This window comes from Oncorhynchus gorbuscha, linkage group LG03 (assembly GCF_021184085.1).
Source record: "Oncorhynchus gorbuscha isolate QuinsamMale2020 ecotype Even-year linkage group LG03, OgorEven_v1.0, whole genome shotgun sequence".
NCBI lineage: Eukaryota > Metazoa > Chordata > Actinopteri > Salmoniformes > Salmonidae > Oncorhynchus > Oncorhynchus gorbuscha.
The window spans coordinates 6851704-6872866 of NC_060175.1; the positions used below are offsets into that span (position 1 = coordinate 6851704).

The 21163-nt window shown below is 42.4% G+C and overlaps 1 protein-coding gene across 1 annotated transcript; it reads left to right on the plus strand.

The window, feature by feature from the left end:
* The first annotated feature begins 6060 nt into the window (after nucleotides 1–6060).
* Nucleotides 6061–20197, plus strand: gmppb (GDP-mannose pyrophosphorylase B). Its single transcript, XM_046338879.1, has 9 exons — nucleotides 6061–6228; nucleotides 7051–7272; nucleotides 10280–10360; nucleotides 10461–10509; nucleotides 12646–12788; nucleotides 13124–13282; nucleotides 14376–14582; nucleotides 15867–16049; nucleotides 18551–20197. The coding sequence occupies exons 2-9, from the start codon at nucleotides 7144–7146 to the stop codon at nucleotides 18680–18682; spliced, it is 1083 nt and encodes a 360-aa protein (XP_046194835.1). The 5' UTR covers nucleotides 6061–6228; nucleotides 7051–7143; the 3' UTR covers nucleotides 18683–20197.
* The last annotated feature ends 966 nt before the right edge of the window (nucleotides 20198–21163 follow it).

Genomic DNA, 21163 nt, shown 5'->3' on the forward strand with positions numbered 1-21163 from the left:
ATCTTTGACAGGGTTTCAAAATTCCCAGGTTTTCCACATCCCAGTTAGAAGAATCCCAGACTCAGAGGATGAAATAGGCTGGTTCCTGCTTATCAGGACTTCTGGGGATATGGGGAAAGTTACCAGGAACACTTTGCTACCCTACTCTGACTACAAAGCACTAGGATGCTATAATATTGTATCTTTACGTATAACTAATATTATCTACTTCTACACAAGTACATGAACTGACTTGGATGTGGCCAGAACTGTAAAAAACTCCATTTCAACACATGCAATCCAATGTTGAAAAACAGACTGTAGAATTACAGGTTTTCTATTGGTTTAGAGTTCTATCTATCTACTACATGCATTCTGATTCTAGAACCAATTCTATGTGTGTTTCTATTTGGCATTATGGAGAAAATGTAGTCTCCCGCAAAAGTCACACTTCTCGTCACAACTGTTAAAAATGGTTGTTTTCTTACCCCCAGAGTTCCAAATTCATTCTTATTTATTCAAGACCTTTTCTTCAAACTAATTTATATGGAAAAATATGATAATGGAATTTCCACCTGTGGGGAAGGGTGGCCTCTTTATCAGTCTACTTGGCAGGGCTTTGTAATGTGTTATTGTCCAAAAATACATTTCTCAGGTTGATTAACCCAGAAAAAAAAATGCTTTGGAGGGACAAAGTCGTTTTTAGATGGGAGGGGGGAAAAAACTATTTCAAGATGCCAAAATAAATATATTTTCAAAGCAGCTTACTATCTTCCAAAAAACAGGAAATAGTTTGTTTGTTTGAACCTTTTTTTAAAAGTGGGCATTTGTGTTAAATTAATAAGTCTACATCGCAGCGATACAAACCACAAAACGTGTGCTGTGTCAGAGGCAAAGTATCCAATCGAAATGCCACCCTATTCCCCGCTATATAGTAGTGCACTACTTTTGTCCTGAACCCTATGGGTCTTCGGATTAAAAGTATGGCACTATGAAGGGAATAGGGTGCCATTTTGAACTCACACAAAGATAATAAAGGAATAATAAAGTCAAAGTAATACAAGAGGGGAAGAAGAATCCATAGGAGTCTATACAAAGGGATCTGGGAAGGAGAAGTGTCCTCCTCTGTGGGGGATGTTATTTGTCTTTACATAGATCTGAAAAATTACTTGTAGAAGAAAAATATATATATTACCCCCAAAGGTTTCTTTTTCCCTTTGTTGTTGTTGCATGGATGGATATTTTTTTACGAATTATAATATGACATCTTTATGACAACTTTGAATGTGAGCTATAAAACCATTTATTTAAGAAATAAATGTTTCTGTGTTTTTGTTTTGCTTATTTGTATTTAATTTATATTATCTAGTATCAGGGAAAATCTCAGACCGAGGGTAACTGCACTAGTGTGTGCTAGAACATTGTTCATGTGGGAGGCAACCTGTCTGCCCTAGGGCCGGCAGATAGCCTAGTGTTTAGAGTGTTGGGCCAGTAACCGAAAGGTTGCTGGATTGAATCCCTGAGCTGATAAGGGGCGGCAGGGTAGCCTAGTGGTTAGAGTGTTGGACTTGAACTAAATTCAAACGTTGCTAGTGTTTTAAGTAGTTAATTCGTTTTTTTTTTTTTTTACCTTGTAGTGGTGTAGCTAACTACACCACTACAACAAACAAGAAAACCATTTCCTTTCTTGAACGGCAATCAGACCTGCCTGATTCTCACTTTGCGTTTAATAGGCTAAAATCACACATTCTGTTTACATCGGACTCCAGAGTGATTTGAAGTCCATGACTTTTCAGATTTAGGTATAATTTTTTTTCACGAAGCAGATTGGAGAAAGAAAAAAGTTGTTAATTACATCCAAAGTAACTTTAGTTATTTTAACTGTGTTTCTTAACTTCTTTCAGTGTGAACTATATTTTCTTCCCCAACACTGGACACAGCCACACACAAAAAAAAAGGGTACGAGTCTTTTTTCATAATACCAAATGTTGCATAAATGCATTCCTACAAAACTAAAACTAACAATAGTACCCGTGTAATGTTGACACTTTCAAATCACTTGATTCGGGTGGTTGAGTAAAATAGGGACAAGTACTAGTTATGAACGTCTCGAAGCCAGCAACTTGTCTGGTTCCTCTGAACGTTTCTTCATCTGTTTTCTTTCTTGCAGCTGCCACCTCTGCTTGCTCTGAGGATATATAGGCTAGAGTATGTTCTACTTTGTGTGTATGCAACCTTTTCAGATAGCAGGTATAGTATAGTTCGAATCCCTGAGCTGACAAGGTACAAATCTGTCGTTCTGCCCCTGAACAGGCAGTTAACCCACTGTTTCTAGGCCGTCATTGAAAATAAGAATTTGTTCTTAACTGACTTGACTAGTAAAATAAAGGTTACAAAAATAATAATAATAATAATTTTAAAAAATCTGTTGTTCTGGCCCTGAACAAGGCAGTTAAACCCACTGTTTCCCAGGTAAGGCTGACATTGTAAATAATAATTTGTTCTAACTGACCAGTTAAATCAAGATACTAAAAAAGGGGGGGGGGGGGAGACTATACTATACCTGCTATCTGAAAAGGTTGCATACACACAAAGTAGAACATACATCTAGCCTATATCCTCAAAGCAAGCAGAGGTGGCAGCTGAAAGAAATAAACGTTCAGAGGAACCAGACAAAAGTTGCTGGCTTCGAGACATTCATAACTAGTACTTGTCCCTATTTTACTCAACCACCCGAATCAAGTTAGTTTTAGTTTAGTAGGAATGCATTTATGCAACATTTGGTATTATGAAAAAAGACACCAATTGTGCAAGTTCTCCCACTTAAAAAGATGAGAGAGGCCTGTAATTTTCATCATAGGTACACTTCAACTATGACAGATAAAATGAGAAAAAAAATCCAGAAAATCACATTGTAGGATTTTTAATGAATTTATTTGCAAATTATGGTGGAAAATAAGTATTTGGTCAATAACAAAAGTTTATCTCAATACTTTGTTATATCGCAAACCGGTATGCCTGGCACCTACTACCATACCCTGTTCAAAGGCACTTAATTAATTTGTCTTGCCCGTTCACCCTCTGAATGGCACCACAGACACAATGCATATCTCTATTGTCTCAAGGCTTAAAAATCATTCTGTAGCCTGTCTCCTCCCCTTCATATACACTGATTGAAGTGGATTTAACTTGTGAGGGATCATAAGAGCAGGTGTTTATAATGTTTTGTAGAGTCTTTATGACTCTGGTTGGCCTATCCCACTGCACTGGCACAGATCAACTACTCACAGGGATCCATCCTCTGCTTTCTTCAGCGTCTCAGCATACGACACATTCTGTGCTATTCTGAGCCTGGCCACCTCAACCTGCCTCTCTCGCACCGGACACCTCTGATCCCCAGCAACATAGGCACCCCTACAGTTGACACGGATAACTTTTTCCACCGAAACTACACATCCCTTTGTCCCATGCCCTCCTGCACTCTTCCCACATCTTGGAATCTCCCTCCTAGACACTGCTGTGACATGACCATAAACGTGGCACCTGAAACCCTGCAGCGGGTTCGGCACAAAAGCTCTAAAAGTAACTCATATATCCTAACATGACTTTGTCGGGTATCACCAGCTGTCTGCTACCTTAGATACGGATAACGTGATTTGGCAGACGTGATCAGCAGAGCTAGAGCTAAGCCTGTCCAGCTAGAAAACATAAAAGTAAGTATTTTGAGAAAAATTGACATAGCCAACGAACGGAAATGTGTTCAAAATAAATAAATGATAAAAACCAGCTCCTCCCTCGACGGAGATCGATCATCTCGAAAACAAAACCAGATTGCTTACTACGGCTCACCACTTAGTTCAAAACATCTGGCAACTTGGAAATCACGTTCAAGCGGATTACTTTCCCCTGTATATATAGCCTCGTTATTATTTTGTGTTACTTTTTAAACTTGATTTTTTTAATGTAAATATTTTTTAAACTTATTTTTTCTTAACTGCATTGTTCGTTAAGGGCTTGTAAGTAAGCATTTCACGGTAAGGTCTAAACATTTTGTATTCGGCATATGTGAAAAATCATATTTGATTTGATTTGAAAGTGTTTTGCTTTATGAGGATAAAAATTGTAGATTGCATTAATTTTACAAAAGTCGACTGCACGTTTCTGCAGTGGCTCTTCACCAACTTCATCCTGAAGCCATCGCCTGGATTGTGGGAGGTTCTATTGTCAACCAATCATTAGGTTGTTTTTGTTTGACCCACCCAAACGTGACCAAAGACGTGACTGAAACAGGAACAAACGTTGTATTCATGTTAGCTAGCAGTGGATATACAAACGAATGGGAAATATGAGGCTCTCGCTCACTAATTGATTGTGCAATCCACACACATATGATTTCAGTTTGTGAGGATGTGATATGGTAGTTGGAAACATGTTTATTTCAATCAAATTTATCTATAAAGCCCTTCTTACATCAGCTGATGTCACAAAGTGCTGTACAGAAACCCAGCTTAAAACCCCAAACAGCAAGCAATGCAGGTGTAGAAGCACGATGGCTAGGAAAACTCCATAGAAAGGCCAAAACCTAGGAAGAAACCTAGAGAGGAACTAGGCTATGAGGGGTGGCCAGTCCTCTTCTGGCTGTGCCGGTTGGAGATTATAACAGAACATGGCCAAACTGTTTAAATGTTCATAGATGACCAGCAGGGTCAAATAATAATAATCACAGTGGTTGTCGAGGGTGCAACAGGTCAGCACCTCAGGAGTAAATGTCAGTTGGCTTTTCATAGCCGATCATTCAGAGTATCTCTACCGCTCCTGCTGTCTCTAGAGAATTGAAAAACAGCAGGTCTGGGACAGGTTTCATAGCCACAGTCAGAACAGTTGAGACTGGAGCAGTAAGTCTACACAACACAGCCCTCTAAAATCCCCTTTGTGAAAAATGAATGGTGGAAAAATGTCCCTGTTTGACCGCTAGGTTTTATGGGTATTATGACACTTCCACTGTGGGGCTCTATACTCCACTCTACGAATGAGAGTCGTTGTCCACAAAGCAGCACGGTGGGCTGTCTTGCTCCCACCAATCCTTCCTTTGGATTGGTGGATAGTCGCCGTCATTGTAAATAATAATTTATTCTTAACTGACTTGCCTTGTTTAATAAAAAATTAAATACATTCCATTATTGTAATCACTTTTTGAATATTCGATGAGGGTTGTTGACGTCAGCCGCCTGTATTCAATGGAGAGAGATGCTACACTACACGCCTCATGACATGAATATGCATATACATCAAGACAACTCCGATATAAATAGTTTTTTTTCTCAAAGTTGCCAGGATGTTAAGTATCCTACATATATATCAATACACTCGTAACAACTTAAGCATGACACTTCTATTCGATCAAATAAACCTCACGTAGCAAGTAAGCCATTCATTTTTGTTGTTGACCAAATTCGACGCTCTCATTGACCTCCACACGAAAAAATTCCTTGCTAGGTGAGCGAAACAATGCCACGTCCTGGAGGGATAGTTGGGCCTCTCTCTATGTTAACACAACGCGCCCTTTATGACAGTTGAGCACCTGTCTTGTGTTGTGCCATTTTGGGGTTCCCAATCACTGTCGTTTACTCACATATTGGAGCAACTTTATGTTATCCAGATGATTTTCGATGTTAGTTATCATGTCCATTCACTTATATATATAAGTGAATATATATATATATACATATACATATATAAAAATATTGTAAGACAGAAATATATCTAAATAAATAAAGTGGCATTTTGACAGCACTTCCTAGCCACGTTGTTTTTCTGTGATTGGTCAAGAAACAAAGGGGCGCGGCCAAACAAGGATTTGAGACGTTCTATTATCGGCTATGGTTACTAATAAAACGCAAAATAAAACCCGCATTTTAGAGATCCTGATAATACTATGCACTCGTATAGGCTTAAATAAATTCATATTATATCCACAATTATGTTGTTGTTGTTTTTTTTTTAGCCCCAATGGCAAATGTGAAGGTGCATATTTTAATTCCAACGTCCCTTTTTTACGTCACGAGTTGTAGGCGAAATGCATTGTGGTCTTGATCCGCCCGGAAATAATGTTTTCAAGTGTTTCTTGTCATTCAAGGATTTAAAACCACGTTGTTTAGTGGTTACGTGTCATATTGATACATAGTCACTTCTAGCTATTTCTTGACCTTTTGAAGAAACAACTTGGCAAAGGATTTATTCACTTTTTGAGTGAGTTTTGTCTTTTTGTACTTTGTTGTTGATTTAGCTTTACCATCCAGCTAGCTAGCCAACTTAACGATTGTTGGCTATGAAGCTAACGTTACTTACTGTACGTTTTTAGCTAGGTCGATGTATGAAGTTTGACTAACTAAAGATGTACAGTTTATTTATAGTTTTTCTTTCTTTTCAAAGAGCTCGTTTGAAGTTCCTCAACTCTCCAGCAAAAAAAATGATGCTTGATGGTTATTGAATTTGCTGGTTTCATATTTCATTCATTTAGCTATCTTCGATAGCTAGTTAACCACTTAACTATCTAACTTGGGTAGTTAACTAAATACGCTTCCTGTGAGTTGAAACCACTGATTTGTTTACTCGTATCAGCTGAACATATTTTGTTGTTATCACGGTGTATTTGTCCAGTTAGCTAATCAGCTAACTTGCTACTAGGACTGAGGAAGGCAAAAGGTGCACGTAGTTAGCTGGCTGGGGTGTATTCAGGAACAATACATGGTTTCTAGTATGTTGTAAGGTTATTTACATTGTACCATCAAGGACAATCGCTTACTAGGGGAGTGAAGGAGGGTGACCGCCCGTGACACTGTCAACACTTGCTCAACTAGACTGTTATAAATATAACTGTTAAGGGGTAAACCAACGATTACACATTCTCAGCCATGGTTCGGTCATTATATTTCAATCTAAACAGCAATGGTTTCTGAACACACTTCTTTACAGCTACACCTCTGAATCCAATGTTGCATGTGTATGACTGTTCTAGTACAGTCATGGAGGATTCACTCATGTCACACGTTTTTTTATTATTGTATCTAGGCTCCACTATAACCTCAATCTCCCAGGACTTGATGCTCGCGGCCATCCTGATCTCTTTAACCCATTGATGACCCCATCTCGTACTGGGCCAAGATGAAAGCTCTGATCCTAGTCGGTGGCTATGGGACTCGACTCAGGCCTTTAACCCTCAGTGTGCCTAAACCACTGGTGGAGTTTGCCAACAAACCCATCCTTCTGCATCAAGTTGAAGCCCTGGTCAAGGTTAGTAACTCCAACAACCTGTCATTGTGAATATTAATTTATCATTGATGTGTAATCTATTTACTGTAACATTCACATGCGTAGTGTAGATACAGTATGCACAAGGACAGAATGTCAATGTATTATCAAATGTTTTAAACTAAATTGAAGTTTAAAAAAAAAGGAATTGTTTACACAATTGAACATCGGAGAACACCTCATTGACAACAAGCTGGAGTGCTATTTTGTTAGTAGTTTAAACAAGACCTGGTAGAATTGCTTCTCAAGGCTGTCTAGTGAGTCTATTGCTCTGACTGCTGTTGGAGCTCAAGGCTGACTAGTGAGTCTATTGCTCTGGCTGCTGTTGGAGCTCAAGGCTGACTAGTGAGTCTATTGCTCTGGCTGCTGTTGGAGCTCAAGGCTGACTAGTGAGTCGTACAACCTGCCATCATGTACATTCATAGATCATAAATCCATGCTCTATCTGGTAGATTATAAATCTGTAACATTCACATGTATAGTGACCGTACCTACCTACTCCAGTACAGTGTAAATGGCTGTGTCTGGGTTTCTGTACGGCACTTTGAGATATCAGCTGATGTAAGAAGGGCTTTATAAATACATTTGATTTGATATGTACAGTTGAAGTCAGAAGTTTACATGCACTTAGGTTTGAGTCATTAAAACTTGTTTTTCAACAACTTCACAAATGTCTTTTTAACAAACTATAGTTTTGGCAAGTTGGTTAGGACATCTACTTTGTACATGACACAAGTCGGTTAGGACATCTACTTCGTGCATGACACAAGTCGGTTAGGACATCTACTTTGTGCATGACACAAGTAATTTTTCCAACAATTGTTTCCCTACAGATTATTTCACTTATAATTTACTGTATCACAATTCCAGTGGGTCAGAAGTTTACATACACTAAATTGCCTGTGCCTTTAAACAGCTTGGAAAATTCCAGAAAATGATCATGGCTTTAGAAGCTTCTGATAGGTTAATTGACATTATGTGAGTCAATTGGAGGTGTATCTGTGGATGTATTTCAAGGCCTACATTCAAACTCAGTGCTTCTTTGCTTGACATCATGTGAAAATCAAAAGAAATCAGCTAAGACTTCAGAAAACAATAATTGTAGACCTCCACAAGTCTGATTCATCCTTGGGAGCTATTTCCAAATGCCTGAAGGTACCACATTCATCTGTACAAACAATAGTACGCAAGTATAAACACCATGGGACCATGCAGCCGTCATACCACTCAGGAAGTAGACTCGTTCTGTCTGTCTCCTAGAGATGAATGTACTTTGGTGCGAAAAGTGCAAATCAATCCCAGAACAACCGCAAAGGACCTTGTGAAGATGCTGGAGGAAACGGGTGCAAAAGTATCTATATCCACAGTCAAACGGGTCCTATATCGACATAACCTGAAAGGCCACTCAGCAAGGAAGAAGCCACTGCTCCAAAACCACCATAAAAAAGACAGACTACGGTTTACAACTGCACATGGGGACAAAGATTGTACTTTTTGGAGAAATGTCCTCTCGTCTGATGAAACAAAAATAGAACTGTTTGGCCATAATGACCATCGTTATGTTTAGAGGAAAAGGGGAGGGGCTTACAAGCAGAAGAACACCATCCCAACCGTGAAGCACGGGGGTGGCAGCATCATGCTTGTGGGGGTGCTTTGCTGCAGGAGGGACTGTTACACTTCACAAAATAGATGGCTTCATGTGGTAGGAAAATTGTGGATATATTGAAGCAACATAATATAATAATAATAATATATGCCATTTAGCAGACGCTTTTATCCAAAGCGACTTACAGTCATGTGTGCATACATTCTACGTATGGGTGGTCCCGGGGATCGAACCCACTACCCTGGCGTTACAAGCGCCATGCTCTACCAACTGAGCTACAGAAGGACAACATCTCAAGACATCAGTCAGGAAGTTAAAGATTGTTTGCAAATGGGTCTTCCAAATGAACAATGACCCCAAGCATACTTCCAAAGTTGTGGCAAAATGGCTTGAGGACAACATCAAGGTATTGGAGTTGGTATCACAAAGCCCTGACTTCAATACTAAAGAAAATTTGGAGGCAGAACTGAAAAAGCATGTGCGAGCAAGGAGGCCTACAAACCTGACTCATTGCACCAGCTCTGTCAAGAGGAATGGGTCAAAATTCACCCAACTTATTTTGGGAAGCTTGTGGAAGGCTACCTGAAACGTTTGACCCAAGTAAAACAATTTAAAGGCAATACACTAAATTAGTATTTGTTAGCATCTACAGTTCTGACCCACTGAGATTGTGATGAAAGTAAAATCTGAAATAAATCATTCTCTCTACTAATTATTCTGACATTTCACATTTTTAAAATAAAGTGATGATCTTAACTGACCTAAGACAGGGGATTTTTTTACTAGGATTAAATGTCAGGAATTATGCAAAACTGAGTTGAAATGTATTTGGCTAAGGTGTATGTAAACTTCCGACTTCAACTGTCCAGTGCAGTGTAAATGGCCGCGCCTACCTACTCCAGTGCAGTGTAAATGGCCGCGCCTACCTACTCCAGTGCAGTGTAAATGGCCGCGCCTACCTACTCCAGTGCAGTGTAAATGGCCGCGCCTACCTACTCCAGTGCAGTGTAAATGGCCGCGCCTACCTACTCCAGTGCAGTGTAAATGGCCGCGCCTACCTACTCCAGTACAGTGTAAATGGCCGCGCCTACCTACTCCAGTGCAGTGTAAATGGCCGCGCCTACCTACTCCAGTGCAGTGTAAATGGCCGCGCCTACCTACTCCAGTACAGTGTAAATGGCCGCGCCTACCTACTCCAGTGCAGTGTAAATGGCCGCGCCTACCTACTCCAGTGCAGTGTAAATGGCCGCGCCTACCTACTCCAGTGCAGTGTAAATGGCCGCGCCTACCTACTCCAGTACAGTGTACACCCAACATAATGAAACGTTTTGTATCCAGGAAAGGAATGTGTACTTTGTTTATTCTGTGTCTGACTGTCGACAGGCTGGAGTTAACCATGTGATCCTGGCTGTCAGTTACATGTCTGATCTGTTGGAGCGAGAGATGAGGGTTCAGGAAGAGAGGGTAAGGCTTTTTTTCTCCCTATTGTCAATGTATGTATTGGAGCTTTTTGTCTAAACAAATTACTAAGCACTTAACACACGTACTGTTTTCTGTTTTACAGCTCGGTATTAGAATCTCCCTGTCACATGAGAAGGAGCCACTTGGAACAGGTACAACCTGCTGATCAACTGGGGCGTATGCAGTCATCAGTCTGCTCCTACAAGTTAGGGAGAAATCTCCCCAGACCGTTTGTCTGTGTGCATAGTACAGGGCCGTTCGCTTGCTGTCGGCGCGGTGTCTTATTTTAATCATTTGGTTTTTTTTGGGGGGGGGGGTAGATCAGCTTTAATATTGCAGATAGATTGTAGCTTCCATCAATATAATTGTCTGCTTCACTTCCAATCCCCCATACATTTTTTTTGCATAAATATATATATATATATATATATATATATATATATTCACACACACACAATTAAAAAAAAAACAATATTTTCCTTTATTACTTTCTAACCCTACCTCCCCTAATTGGAGTTAACTAGTGAACAAAAACTCTTAGGCTTCTACTTCCTGCTTATAGATTTTATGGGCCCAGTCTATTTCACAATAGTTTTGTTATTTATTTTTTTACTCCTGTCCGTCCTCTAACTTCAACCTCTCCTATCTATTTCTTTCACAAAAGTAATGAACCAATATATGTTTTATGGACAGACTGTTTTACATGAGGTATCTTGTTGTTAGTTGTTGTTGTTCCTAACATTCAGCTCCACTCAACTCCTCCCATCTGTCTCATAACACCATCCAATCCCATCCTTCAGCTCCGCTCAACTCCTCCCATCTATCTCATAACACCATCCAATCCCATCCTTCAGCTCCGTTCAACTCCTCCCATCTGTCTCATAACACCATCCAATCCCATCATTCAGCTCCACTCAACTCCTCCCATCTGTCTCATAACACCATCCAATCCCATCCTTCAGCTCCGTTCAACTCCTCCCATCTGTCTCATAACACCATCCAATCCCATCCTTCAGCTCCGTTCAACTCCTCCCATCTGTCTCATAACACCATCCAATCCCATCATTCAGCTCCGTTCAACTCCTCCCATCTGTCTCATAACACCATCCAATCCCATCCTTCAGCTCCGCTCAACTCCTCCCATCTGTCTCATAACACCATCCAATCCCATCCTTCAGCTCCGCTCAACTCCTCCCATCTGTCTCATAACACCATCCAATCCCATCCTTCAGCTCCGTTCAACTCCTCCCATCTGTCTCATAACACCATCCAATCCCATCCTTCAGCTCGTTCGTTCAACTCCTCCCATCTGTCTCATAACACCATCCAATCCCATCCTTCAGCTCCGTTCAACTCCTCCCATCTGTCTCATAACACCATCCAATCCCATCCTTCAGCTCCGCTCAACTCCTCCCATCTGTCTCATAACACCATCCAATCCCATCCTTCAGCTCCGCTCAACTCCTCCCATCTGTCTCATAACACCATCCAATCCCATCCTTCAGCTCCGCTCAACTCCTCCCATCTGTCTCATAACACCATCCAATCCCATCCTTCAGCTCCGTTCAACTCCTCCCATCTGTCTCATAACACCATCCAATCCCATCCTTCAGCTCCGTTCAACTCCTCCCATCTGTCTCATAACACCATCCAATCCCATCCTTCAGCTCCGTTCAACTCCTCCCATCTGTCTCATAACACCATCCAATCCCATCCTTCAGCTCCGCTCAACTCCTCCCATCTGTCTCATAACACCATCCAATCCCATCCTTCAGCTCCGCTCAACTCCTCCCATCTGTCTCATAACACCATCCAATCCCATCCTTCAGCTCCGCTCAACTCCTCCCATCTGTCTCATAACACCATCCAATCCCATCCTTCAGCTCCGCTCAACTCCTCCCATCTGTCTCATAACACCATCCATATTGGATTTCTGTTTGCCATATATTTTTCAACTGTGCTGTTATCTTTCACAAGTTCTGAATCTTTCTATTCTCATAATTTCTACAGATTATAAATAAAAAAATTAACCTTTTTTGCTAAAATAATTATTATATTATTGATCAATTGACTTGATTTTTCTTATCAAAAAAGGTTAAATAAATAAATAAATATGGCCATTTTCAACCCAGCAGCAATAGATCTTTTCATTGGCATAAAAATCAAGTTGATTGAATAGTATTGAGTTGTACACCTCCAGTTTTGGTCCTTTATGCTTATGGATATTTAACAAAGTTAATAGAATTGTTAACTCAGAGTGTGTTTTATCTTGTCGTCGTCCCCCCCAGCCGGTCCTCTTGCTCTGGCCAGAGAGCTGCTAACGGACAACGACGAGCCATTCTTCGTCCTCAACAGTGACGTTATCTGTGACTTCCCCTTCGAGGACATGTTAAAGTTCCACAAGCATCACGGCAGAGAGGGGACCATTGTGGTAAGTGGAACTGCTACTGTTGGCCCTGTAGCTCCTACACCCTAGATACTCCTGTAGATCTGAGAGAATTGGCTGGGTTTAAGCCACATGGTGAAAAATACCACCCAGCCTATCGGATGGCAAGGTGGAAATACTACCACGTTGCTTATAAACTTATCAGGAGTGCTTAGAGGCAAGGGACCTCTGCTGTTAGAGCAGGCCAATTAACACTGTCAAACTGTTTCAGGGGATCAGCTTGAGCAAGACGAGACCTGAGTTATTGGTGATGCAAGGGGATTGGTAGACTGCAATGTAGTCCGTCTCAAACGAGCGCTGGTGACCGTGTCTGTTCCTAGGTGACGAAGGTAGAGGAGCCGTCGAAGTATGGCGTGGTGATGTACGAGGTAGAGAGCGGACGCATCCACCGATTTGTGGAGAAACCCCAGGTGTTCGTCTCCAACAAGATCAACGCTGGGATGTACATCTTTAGCCCAACCATGCTCAAGAGGATCAAGGTTAGTGCGGATGTGAAACCTCTTCGTTTTATCACAAAATATGATGTTTCAACACAGCTAGTAAAGAAAAACATTTTTTTTCTTCATGGATTTATCACAAAATATGATGTTTCAACACAGCTAGTAAAGAAAAACATTTTTTTTCTTCATGGATTTAGAGTCTATTAAGAGTCTATTAAGAGTCTATTAAGAGTCTATTAAGAGTCTATTAAGAGTCTATTAAGAGTCTATTAAGAGTCTATTAAGAGTCTATTAAGAGTCTATTAAGAGTCTATTAAGAGTCTATTAAGAGTCTATTAAGAGTCTTAAGAGTCTTAAGAGTCTATTAAGAGTCTATTAAGAGTCTATTAAGAGTCTATTAAGAGTCTTAAGAGTCTATTAAGAGTCTATTAAGAGTCTATTAAGAGTCTATTAAGAGTCTATTAAGAGTCTATTAAGAGTCTATTAAGAGTCTATTTAGTAACCTTAAGCCGATGTTCTGAAAATGTGTCCACTCACTGTACTGTAAGTCACGTTGGATAAAATGGTGTGCTAAAGTGGATTGTGGTACGTACACTGTGTGTACAAGACATGAGAAGCGCCTCGATTCGTCGGGGCATGGACTCTACAAGGTGTTGAAAGCGTTCCACCGAGATGCTGGCCCCTTGTTGACTCCAATGTTTCCCCACAGTTGTGTCTAGTTTGCTGGATGTCCTTTGGGTGGTGGACCATTCTTGATACACACGGGAGACTGTTTAGCGTTAAAATCCCAGCAGCGTTGCAGTTCTTGAAACACTCAAACCGGTGCGCCTGGCACCTACCGTAACCCATTCAAAGGCACTTTAAATCTTTTGTTTTGCCCATTCACCCTTGGAATGGTACCACATACACAATCCATGTCTCAAGGCTTAAAAATCCTTCTTTGACATCAACACGGGACATCAGTAGGGGACCATAACTTTAATCTGGCCCAGTCAGGTGTTATGTTTGTTTTGTCATGGAAAGAGCAGGTGTTCATTTTTGTTTTGTTTGTTTTGTATTTTTCAGGCCAGTCTGTCATGGAAAGAGCAGGTGTTCATGTTTGTTTTGTTTTTTACACTCTGTATTCTTCCAGCTCAGGCCCACCTCTATTGAGAAAGAGATCTTCCCCTTCATGGCTGAGGAGAACCATCTCTACGCAATGGAGCTACAAGGGTTCTGGATGGACATTGGTCAGCCTAAGGACTTCCTGACGGGGATGTGTATGTACCTGCAGTCTGTACGACAACACACACCTGACAGACTGAAGACTGGGCCTGGGTTCCTGGGTAACGTGCTGGTGGTGAGTCAACCAGTCTGACACCGGATCATATAACTCCTTTCAACAAGGCAGGCAGATCTGAAAAAAACATTAGCAGTAGCCCTCTGATTGGCTTGGCGGCGGCTCCTCCATTTAGCTGCCCTCTGATTGGCTTGGTGGCGGCTCCTCCATTTAGCTGCCCTCTGATTGGCTTGGCGGCGGCTCCTCCATTTAGCTGCCCTCTGATTGGCTTGGCGGCGGCTCCTCCATTTAGCTGCCCTCTGATTGGCTTGGTGGCGGCTCCTCCATTTAGCTGCCCTCTGATTGGCTTGGTGGCGGCTCCATTTAGCTGCCCTCTGATTGGCTTGGTGGCGGCTCCATTTAGCTGCCCTCTGATTGGCTTGGTGGCGGCTCCATTTAGCTGCCCTCTGATTGGCTTGGTGGCGGCTCCATTTAGCTGCCCTCTGATTGGCTTGGTGGCGGCTCCTCCATTTAGCTGCCCTCTGATTGGCTTGGTGGCGGCTCCTCCATTTAGCTGCCCTCTGATTGGCTTGGTGGCGGCTCCTTCATTTAGCTGCCCTCTGATTGGCTTGGTGGCGGCCCCTCCATTTAGCTGCCCTCTGATTGGCTTGGTGGCGGCCCCTCCATTTAGCTGCCCTCTGATTGGCTTGGTGGCGGCTCCATTTAGCTGCCCTCTGATTGGCTTGGTGGTGGCTCCATTTAGCTGCCCTCTGATTGGCTTGGTGGCGGCCCCTCCATTTAGCTGCCCTCTGATTGGCTTGGTGGCGGCTCCATTTAGCTGCCCTCTGATTGGCTTGGTGGCGGCTCCATTTAGCTGCCCTCTGATTGGCTTGGTGGCGGCTCCATTTAGCTGCCCTCTGAGTGGCTTGGTGGTGGCTCCATTTAGCTGCCCTCTGATTGGCTTGGTGGTGGCTCCATTTAGCTGCCCTCTGATCGGCTTGGCGGTGGCTCCTTCATTTAGCTGACACTTTTCAGGCCATGAGGTCCTAGGGTTTGTGTCTGGACTAAGCCACAAAATATAGACATTCACCGGGTGTAGGATTTTAGTCCATTCCATCAATTACTGTTTAAATAAGTTACACATGTGGTATGTTCCTGCAGTTACAGACACATCCCACCAGAGGGAGCCTCGTCAGAAGATCAGATATAACCAGGCTCTTTGTCATCGGTGTGCTGATCTAGGATCAGTTTAGCCTTTAGATCCATAATGAATACGAGTATATGAACAAAATGGACCTGATCCAAGATCAGCTTTACATGTACATGCCATATTCTAACCTGGCATTGCTCTGTGTTCTGGCCCAGGATCCTACAGCCCAGATCGGGGAGAACTGCACCATCGGGCCCAACGTGACCATCGGGGCGGGGGTGGTGCTGGAGGACGGGGTCAGGATTAAAAGGTGTACGGTACTGAAGGGGTCAAGGGTCAGATCACACTCTTGGCTCGAGTCCTGCATCGTAGGGTGGAGTTCCTCAGTAGGACAGTGGGTGAGGAGACACACACACACACACACAGTGGGTGATTAGAGAGGAGACACACACACACACACACACAGTGGGTGATTAGAGAGGAGACACACACACACACACACACACACACACACACACACAGTGGGTGATTAGAGAGGAGACACACACACACACACAGTGGGTGATTAGAGAGGAGACACACACACACACACACAGTGGGTGATTAGAGAGGAGACACACACACACACACACAGTGGTGATTAGAGAGGAGACACACACACACACAGTGGGTGATTAGAGAGGAGACACACACACACACACACAGTGGGTGATTAGAGAGGAGACACACACACACACACACAGTGGGTGATTAGAGAGGAGACACACACACACACAGTGGGTGATTAGAGAGGAGACACACACACACACACACACACACACACACACACACACACAGTGGGTGATTAGAGAGGAGACACACACACACACACAGTGGGTGATTAGAGAGGAGACACACACACACACACAGTGGGTGATTAGAGAGGAGACACACACACACACACAGTGGGTGATTAGAGAGGAGACACACACACACACACAGTGGGTGATTAGAGAGGAGACACACACACACACAGTGGGTGATTAGAGAGGAGACACACACACACACACAGTGGGTGATTAGACCCTGTTGAATATAGTTATATCTGTGTAATAATACCACAGAGATATTATTTTTAAGAGTAGAGGACTGTGAAGGGAGTAGTACACAGCGTTGTTTGAGATCTTCAGTTTCTTGGCAATTTCTCGCATGGAATAGTCTTCATTTCTCAGAACAAGAATAGAGTGACAAGTTTCAGAAGAAAGTTCTTTGTTTCTGGCCATTTTGACCCAGTAATCGAACCCACAAATGCTGATGCTCCAGATACTCAACTAGTCTAAAAAAGGCCAGTTTTATTGCTTCTTTAATCAGAACAACAGTTTTCAGCTGTGCCAACATAATTGCAAAAAGTGTTTTCTAATGATCAATTATGCTTTTTAAAATGATAAACTTGTATTAACTAACACAATGTGCCATTGGAACACAGGAGTGATGGTTGCTGATAATGGGCCTCTGTACACCTATATAGATATGCCTATGTAGATGCCTATGTAGATATTCCATAAAAAATCAGCCATTTCCAATAGTCATTTACAACATTAACAATGTCTACACTGTATGTCTGATCAATTTGATGTTATTTTAATGGACAAAGTTTTTATTTTCTTTCAAAAACAAGGACATTTTATTTTGAACATTCGTGTATATTAATAGAATAGCTGTGGGGGGGGGGCTGCTTCATTAACTCCACTGATGGTGACACACAACCCTGCCTGAGTAATATGGAGGTGTGACATCACCAATACTTGGTGTGCTTGATTCCGTTGGTCTGGTACACAGGATATGACACAACGGAATTGTCCCAAAAGACTACACATTTCCAAGTCATACTTTCCAATATACTACACGTAAACACAGTATGGCTGCGTTTTACACAGGCAGCCCAATTCTGATCCTTCAGCCAATTGTTTGCATAACAGCTGAATCTGGGCGGCCTGTATAAACGCAGCCTGTGTGACTCAGGGTCTGTTTCGATCTAGGAGAAAATATCCAGCGACACTAACAAAATATTTGTTGGGTTTCTCCCTGTCGTGATCATATCTGTCCCTGACTGTGTGCTCTTTTCCCTCTCTGAAAGTATTTCACATAATGTCCGGTGTGTGTGTGACCGAGGTCTGTGAGCAATGATTAGTCCCAAACGCCAAGCCAAAATCATCAAACGCACATCAGCTCAAACATTTGAAATAACGTTTTTGAAAAAAATGTCTATTTCACATGTATACAGTATGTGTCCTAGGGCTTTATCGAGCTCTCTTTAACTCTTCCCCCCCCTCTCTGTCTCCCCCTCTCTGTCTCCCCCCCTCTCTGTCCCCCCTCTCTGTCTTCCCCCCCTCTCTGTCTTCCCCTCCCCCCTCTCTGTCTTCCCCCCCTCTCTGTCTCCCCCCCCTCCCCCCTCTGTCTCCCCCCTGTCTTCTGTCTCCCCCCTCTGTCTCCCCCCCCCCTCTGTCTTCCCCCCTCTGTCTTCCCCCCTCTCTGTCTTCCCCCCTCTCTGTCTTCCCCCCCTCTGTCTTCTCTCTTGGCTCCCCCCTCTGTCTCCCCCCCCTCTGTCCCCCCCCCCTGTCTGTCCCCCCTCTCTGTCTCCCCCCTCTGTCTCCCCCTCTGTCTCCCCCCCTGTCTCCCCCCCTCTGTCTTCCCCCCCCTGTCTTCCCCCCCTCTGTCTCTTTCCCCCCTCTCTGTCTCTTTCCCCCTCTCTGTCTCTTTCCCCCCTCTCTGTCTCTTTCCCCCCTCTCTGTCTCTTTCCCCCCCCCTCTGTCTCTCTCCCCCTCTCTGTCTCTTTCCCCCCCCTCTGTCTCTTTCCCCCCCTCTCTGTCTCTCTCCCCCCCTCTCTGTCTCTTCCCCCCCCCCCCTCTCTGTCTCTCAGGTGCGTATGGAGAATGTGACTGTCCTCGGGGAGGATGTTATTGTGAACGACGAGCTCTACCTCAACGGTGCCAACGTGCTTCCTCACAAGTCCATCACCGACTCAGTGCCTGAACCGCGCATCATCATGTAGTTCTAGAACAACAGATAGGCCACCAGCGCTTTCTTAGAACCGGGCCTCAAGCGCTTGAAGTGCCACAGAGATGGGTTTCTAGTAGTACTGGGTGCCGGTCCGATTCTGCTGACATTCTACTCCTTGTCCTCTGTCATATGCTATATGTTTAGCATGGAGGAGTGGAACAAAGGCAGAAACAGACTAGTACCCAGGCTAGGGTACCCAGGCTAGGATCTGGGTAGTGGGGGCTTACATTTTAAACCAAGGACAACTAGCTAGCTACGGCCTGGTCTAGAATCAATTCCTAGCTCCTCCACCCTAGACTCTTAAGTAGATCTGAAACAGTTTGTCAGTTGAGGTCCACACACAGTATGATAGCAGCATCACCTTGCCTTCTGGTGGGTGTTTTTTATTAAACACTTCTCTTTTTCAAAATACATGTTTGTGTTTCAATGAGGCAACCCTGTATAAATAAAGGATCCATTTTTGCCATATTGCTGACCCCTATCCAATCCTCTTATATGTACACTAGGGGTTGATTCTGGTCTGGGTTGGCTACCTGTCAGTACGGTGGATAGCCAGTCAGGGTCTGAAATGGCACCCTATTCCCTATTTAGTGCACTACATTTGACTGGTGGCTCTGGTTGATAGTAGTGCACTAAATAAGGAATATGGTGCCATTGGGGATGATTCCAACCTCTTCTTCTGCTGCCAGTCTACTGGCTCTACTGTTGATTTGATTAGGACCCTCATTGGTCAATATATTTGTTTTGTTTTGATCTTAAGGATTCTGGTTAAGCTGATCATTTTGGATGCAACCGTGTCTGTAAAACTATCCCCTTTGTGAGCCGTTCCATTTGATTTAATAATCACAGGATACTCTTCAAAAGTCCTTCTTCGCATCCTGTCTCCTGCTTTTGTTTCTGGGAGGAAAGGATGTGAGGAATCAAGGAAGCACTTTTGAGATTCATTCAAACCCTAAACATATTATTGCCTGTTTTTTTTTTTTTTTTAAGAGGAATTGTTTTATCAGTAACTGATCTGATTGTATTTTCCCCCAAGACCACTAGAGTACTGAGTTAAACGTCCAGATTGTAAAATATATATCTTTCTCTTCTGAAGGTGAGCGGTAGATTTTGAATATTCCTGTTAACTTTCCTCAAATCTGCCTGTTTTCCAGAAATCCTTGTTTGGAATATTCCTGGAATTACAATGGAATAACTAGGAAATCCAGCCAGGATTTTGATGAAAACCCAGGGAATTTTTGCAGAAGTTAGCGGAATTTTGCGACTTGTCCAATCGATTTGTGATGTGTCAATCACCATGGAAGCGATCAGTGGAGCTGTCAATCAAACAGTAACTACTGATGATGTCACAATCAAGTGAACTCCTTTTAATTAAGTAGTTTTATCATATTAATATAATTAAACTTGTTTTTGTTTTTTTCCCTAATTTTTCTATCACAATTGTCTAATGTATGTAATATTGTTTGAGATTTATTGATGACCAATATCAATAAAAGTGAGAAATGTCTCAAGTCGTATTTCTGGATAGTAATTCTGTATGAATGGGTCATTAATGGGACTTGTGACAGCAATCAATAACTGAAATTGATTCTACATTTCTTGGACTAGCATGAGAATACTTTTGTCCAGCTGAAGCAAGTCTGGAACATTTTGTTCCATGGAAAATTACTTTCTAGTTTCTCAATGATATCATTTATTTGGGGCGGCAGGGTAACCTAGTGGTTAGAGCGTTGGACTAGTAACCGGAAGGTTGCAAGTTCAAACCCCCGAGCTGACAAGGTACAAATCTGTCTTTCTGCCCCTGTACAGGCAGTTAACCCACTGTACCTAGGCCGTCATTGAAAATAAGAATTTGTTCTTAACTGACTTGCCTGGTTAAATAAAGGTAAAATAAATTATTCAGGAAATGCAAAGTGATGTTATGAAGGGAGTGTTTTGTTTGTTGTTTACCTCGCCTATAGGTGACAGTGTTTGTGTTTTTGTTGTTTACCTCGCCTATAGGTGACAGTATTTGTGTTTTTGTTGTTTACCTCCTATAGGTGACAGTATTTGTGTTTTTGTTGTTTACCTCCTATAGGTGACAGTATTTGTTTGTGTTTTTGTTGTTTACCTCCTATAGGTGACAGTATTTGTTTGTGTTTTTGTTGTTTACCTCGCCTATAGGTGACAGTATTTGTTTGTGTTTTTGTTGTTTACCTCACCTATAGGTGACAGTATTTGTTTGTGTTTTTGTTGTTTACCTCACCTATAGGTGACAGTATTTGTTTGTGTTTTTGTTGTTTACCTCGCCTATAGGTGACAGTATTTGTTTGTGTTTTTGTTGTTTACCTCACCTATAGGTGACAGTATTTGTTTGTGTTTTTGTTGTTTACCTCGCCTATAGGTGACAGTATTTGTTTGTGTTTTTGTTGTTTACCTCACCTATAGGTGACAGTATTTGTTTGTGTTTTTGTTGTTTACCTCCTATAGGTGA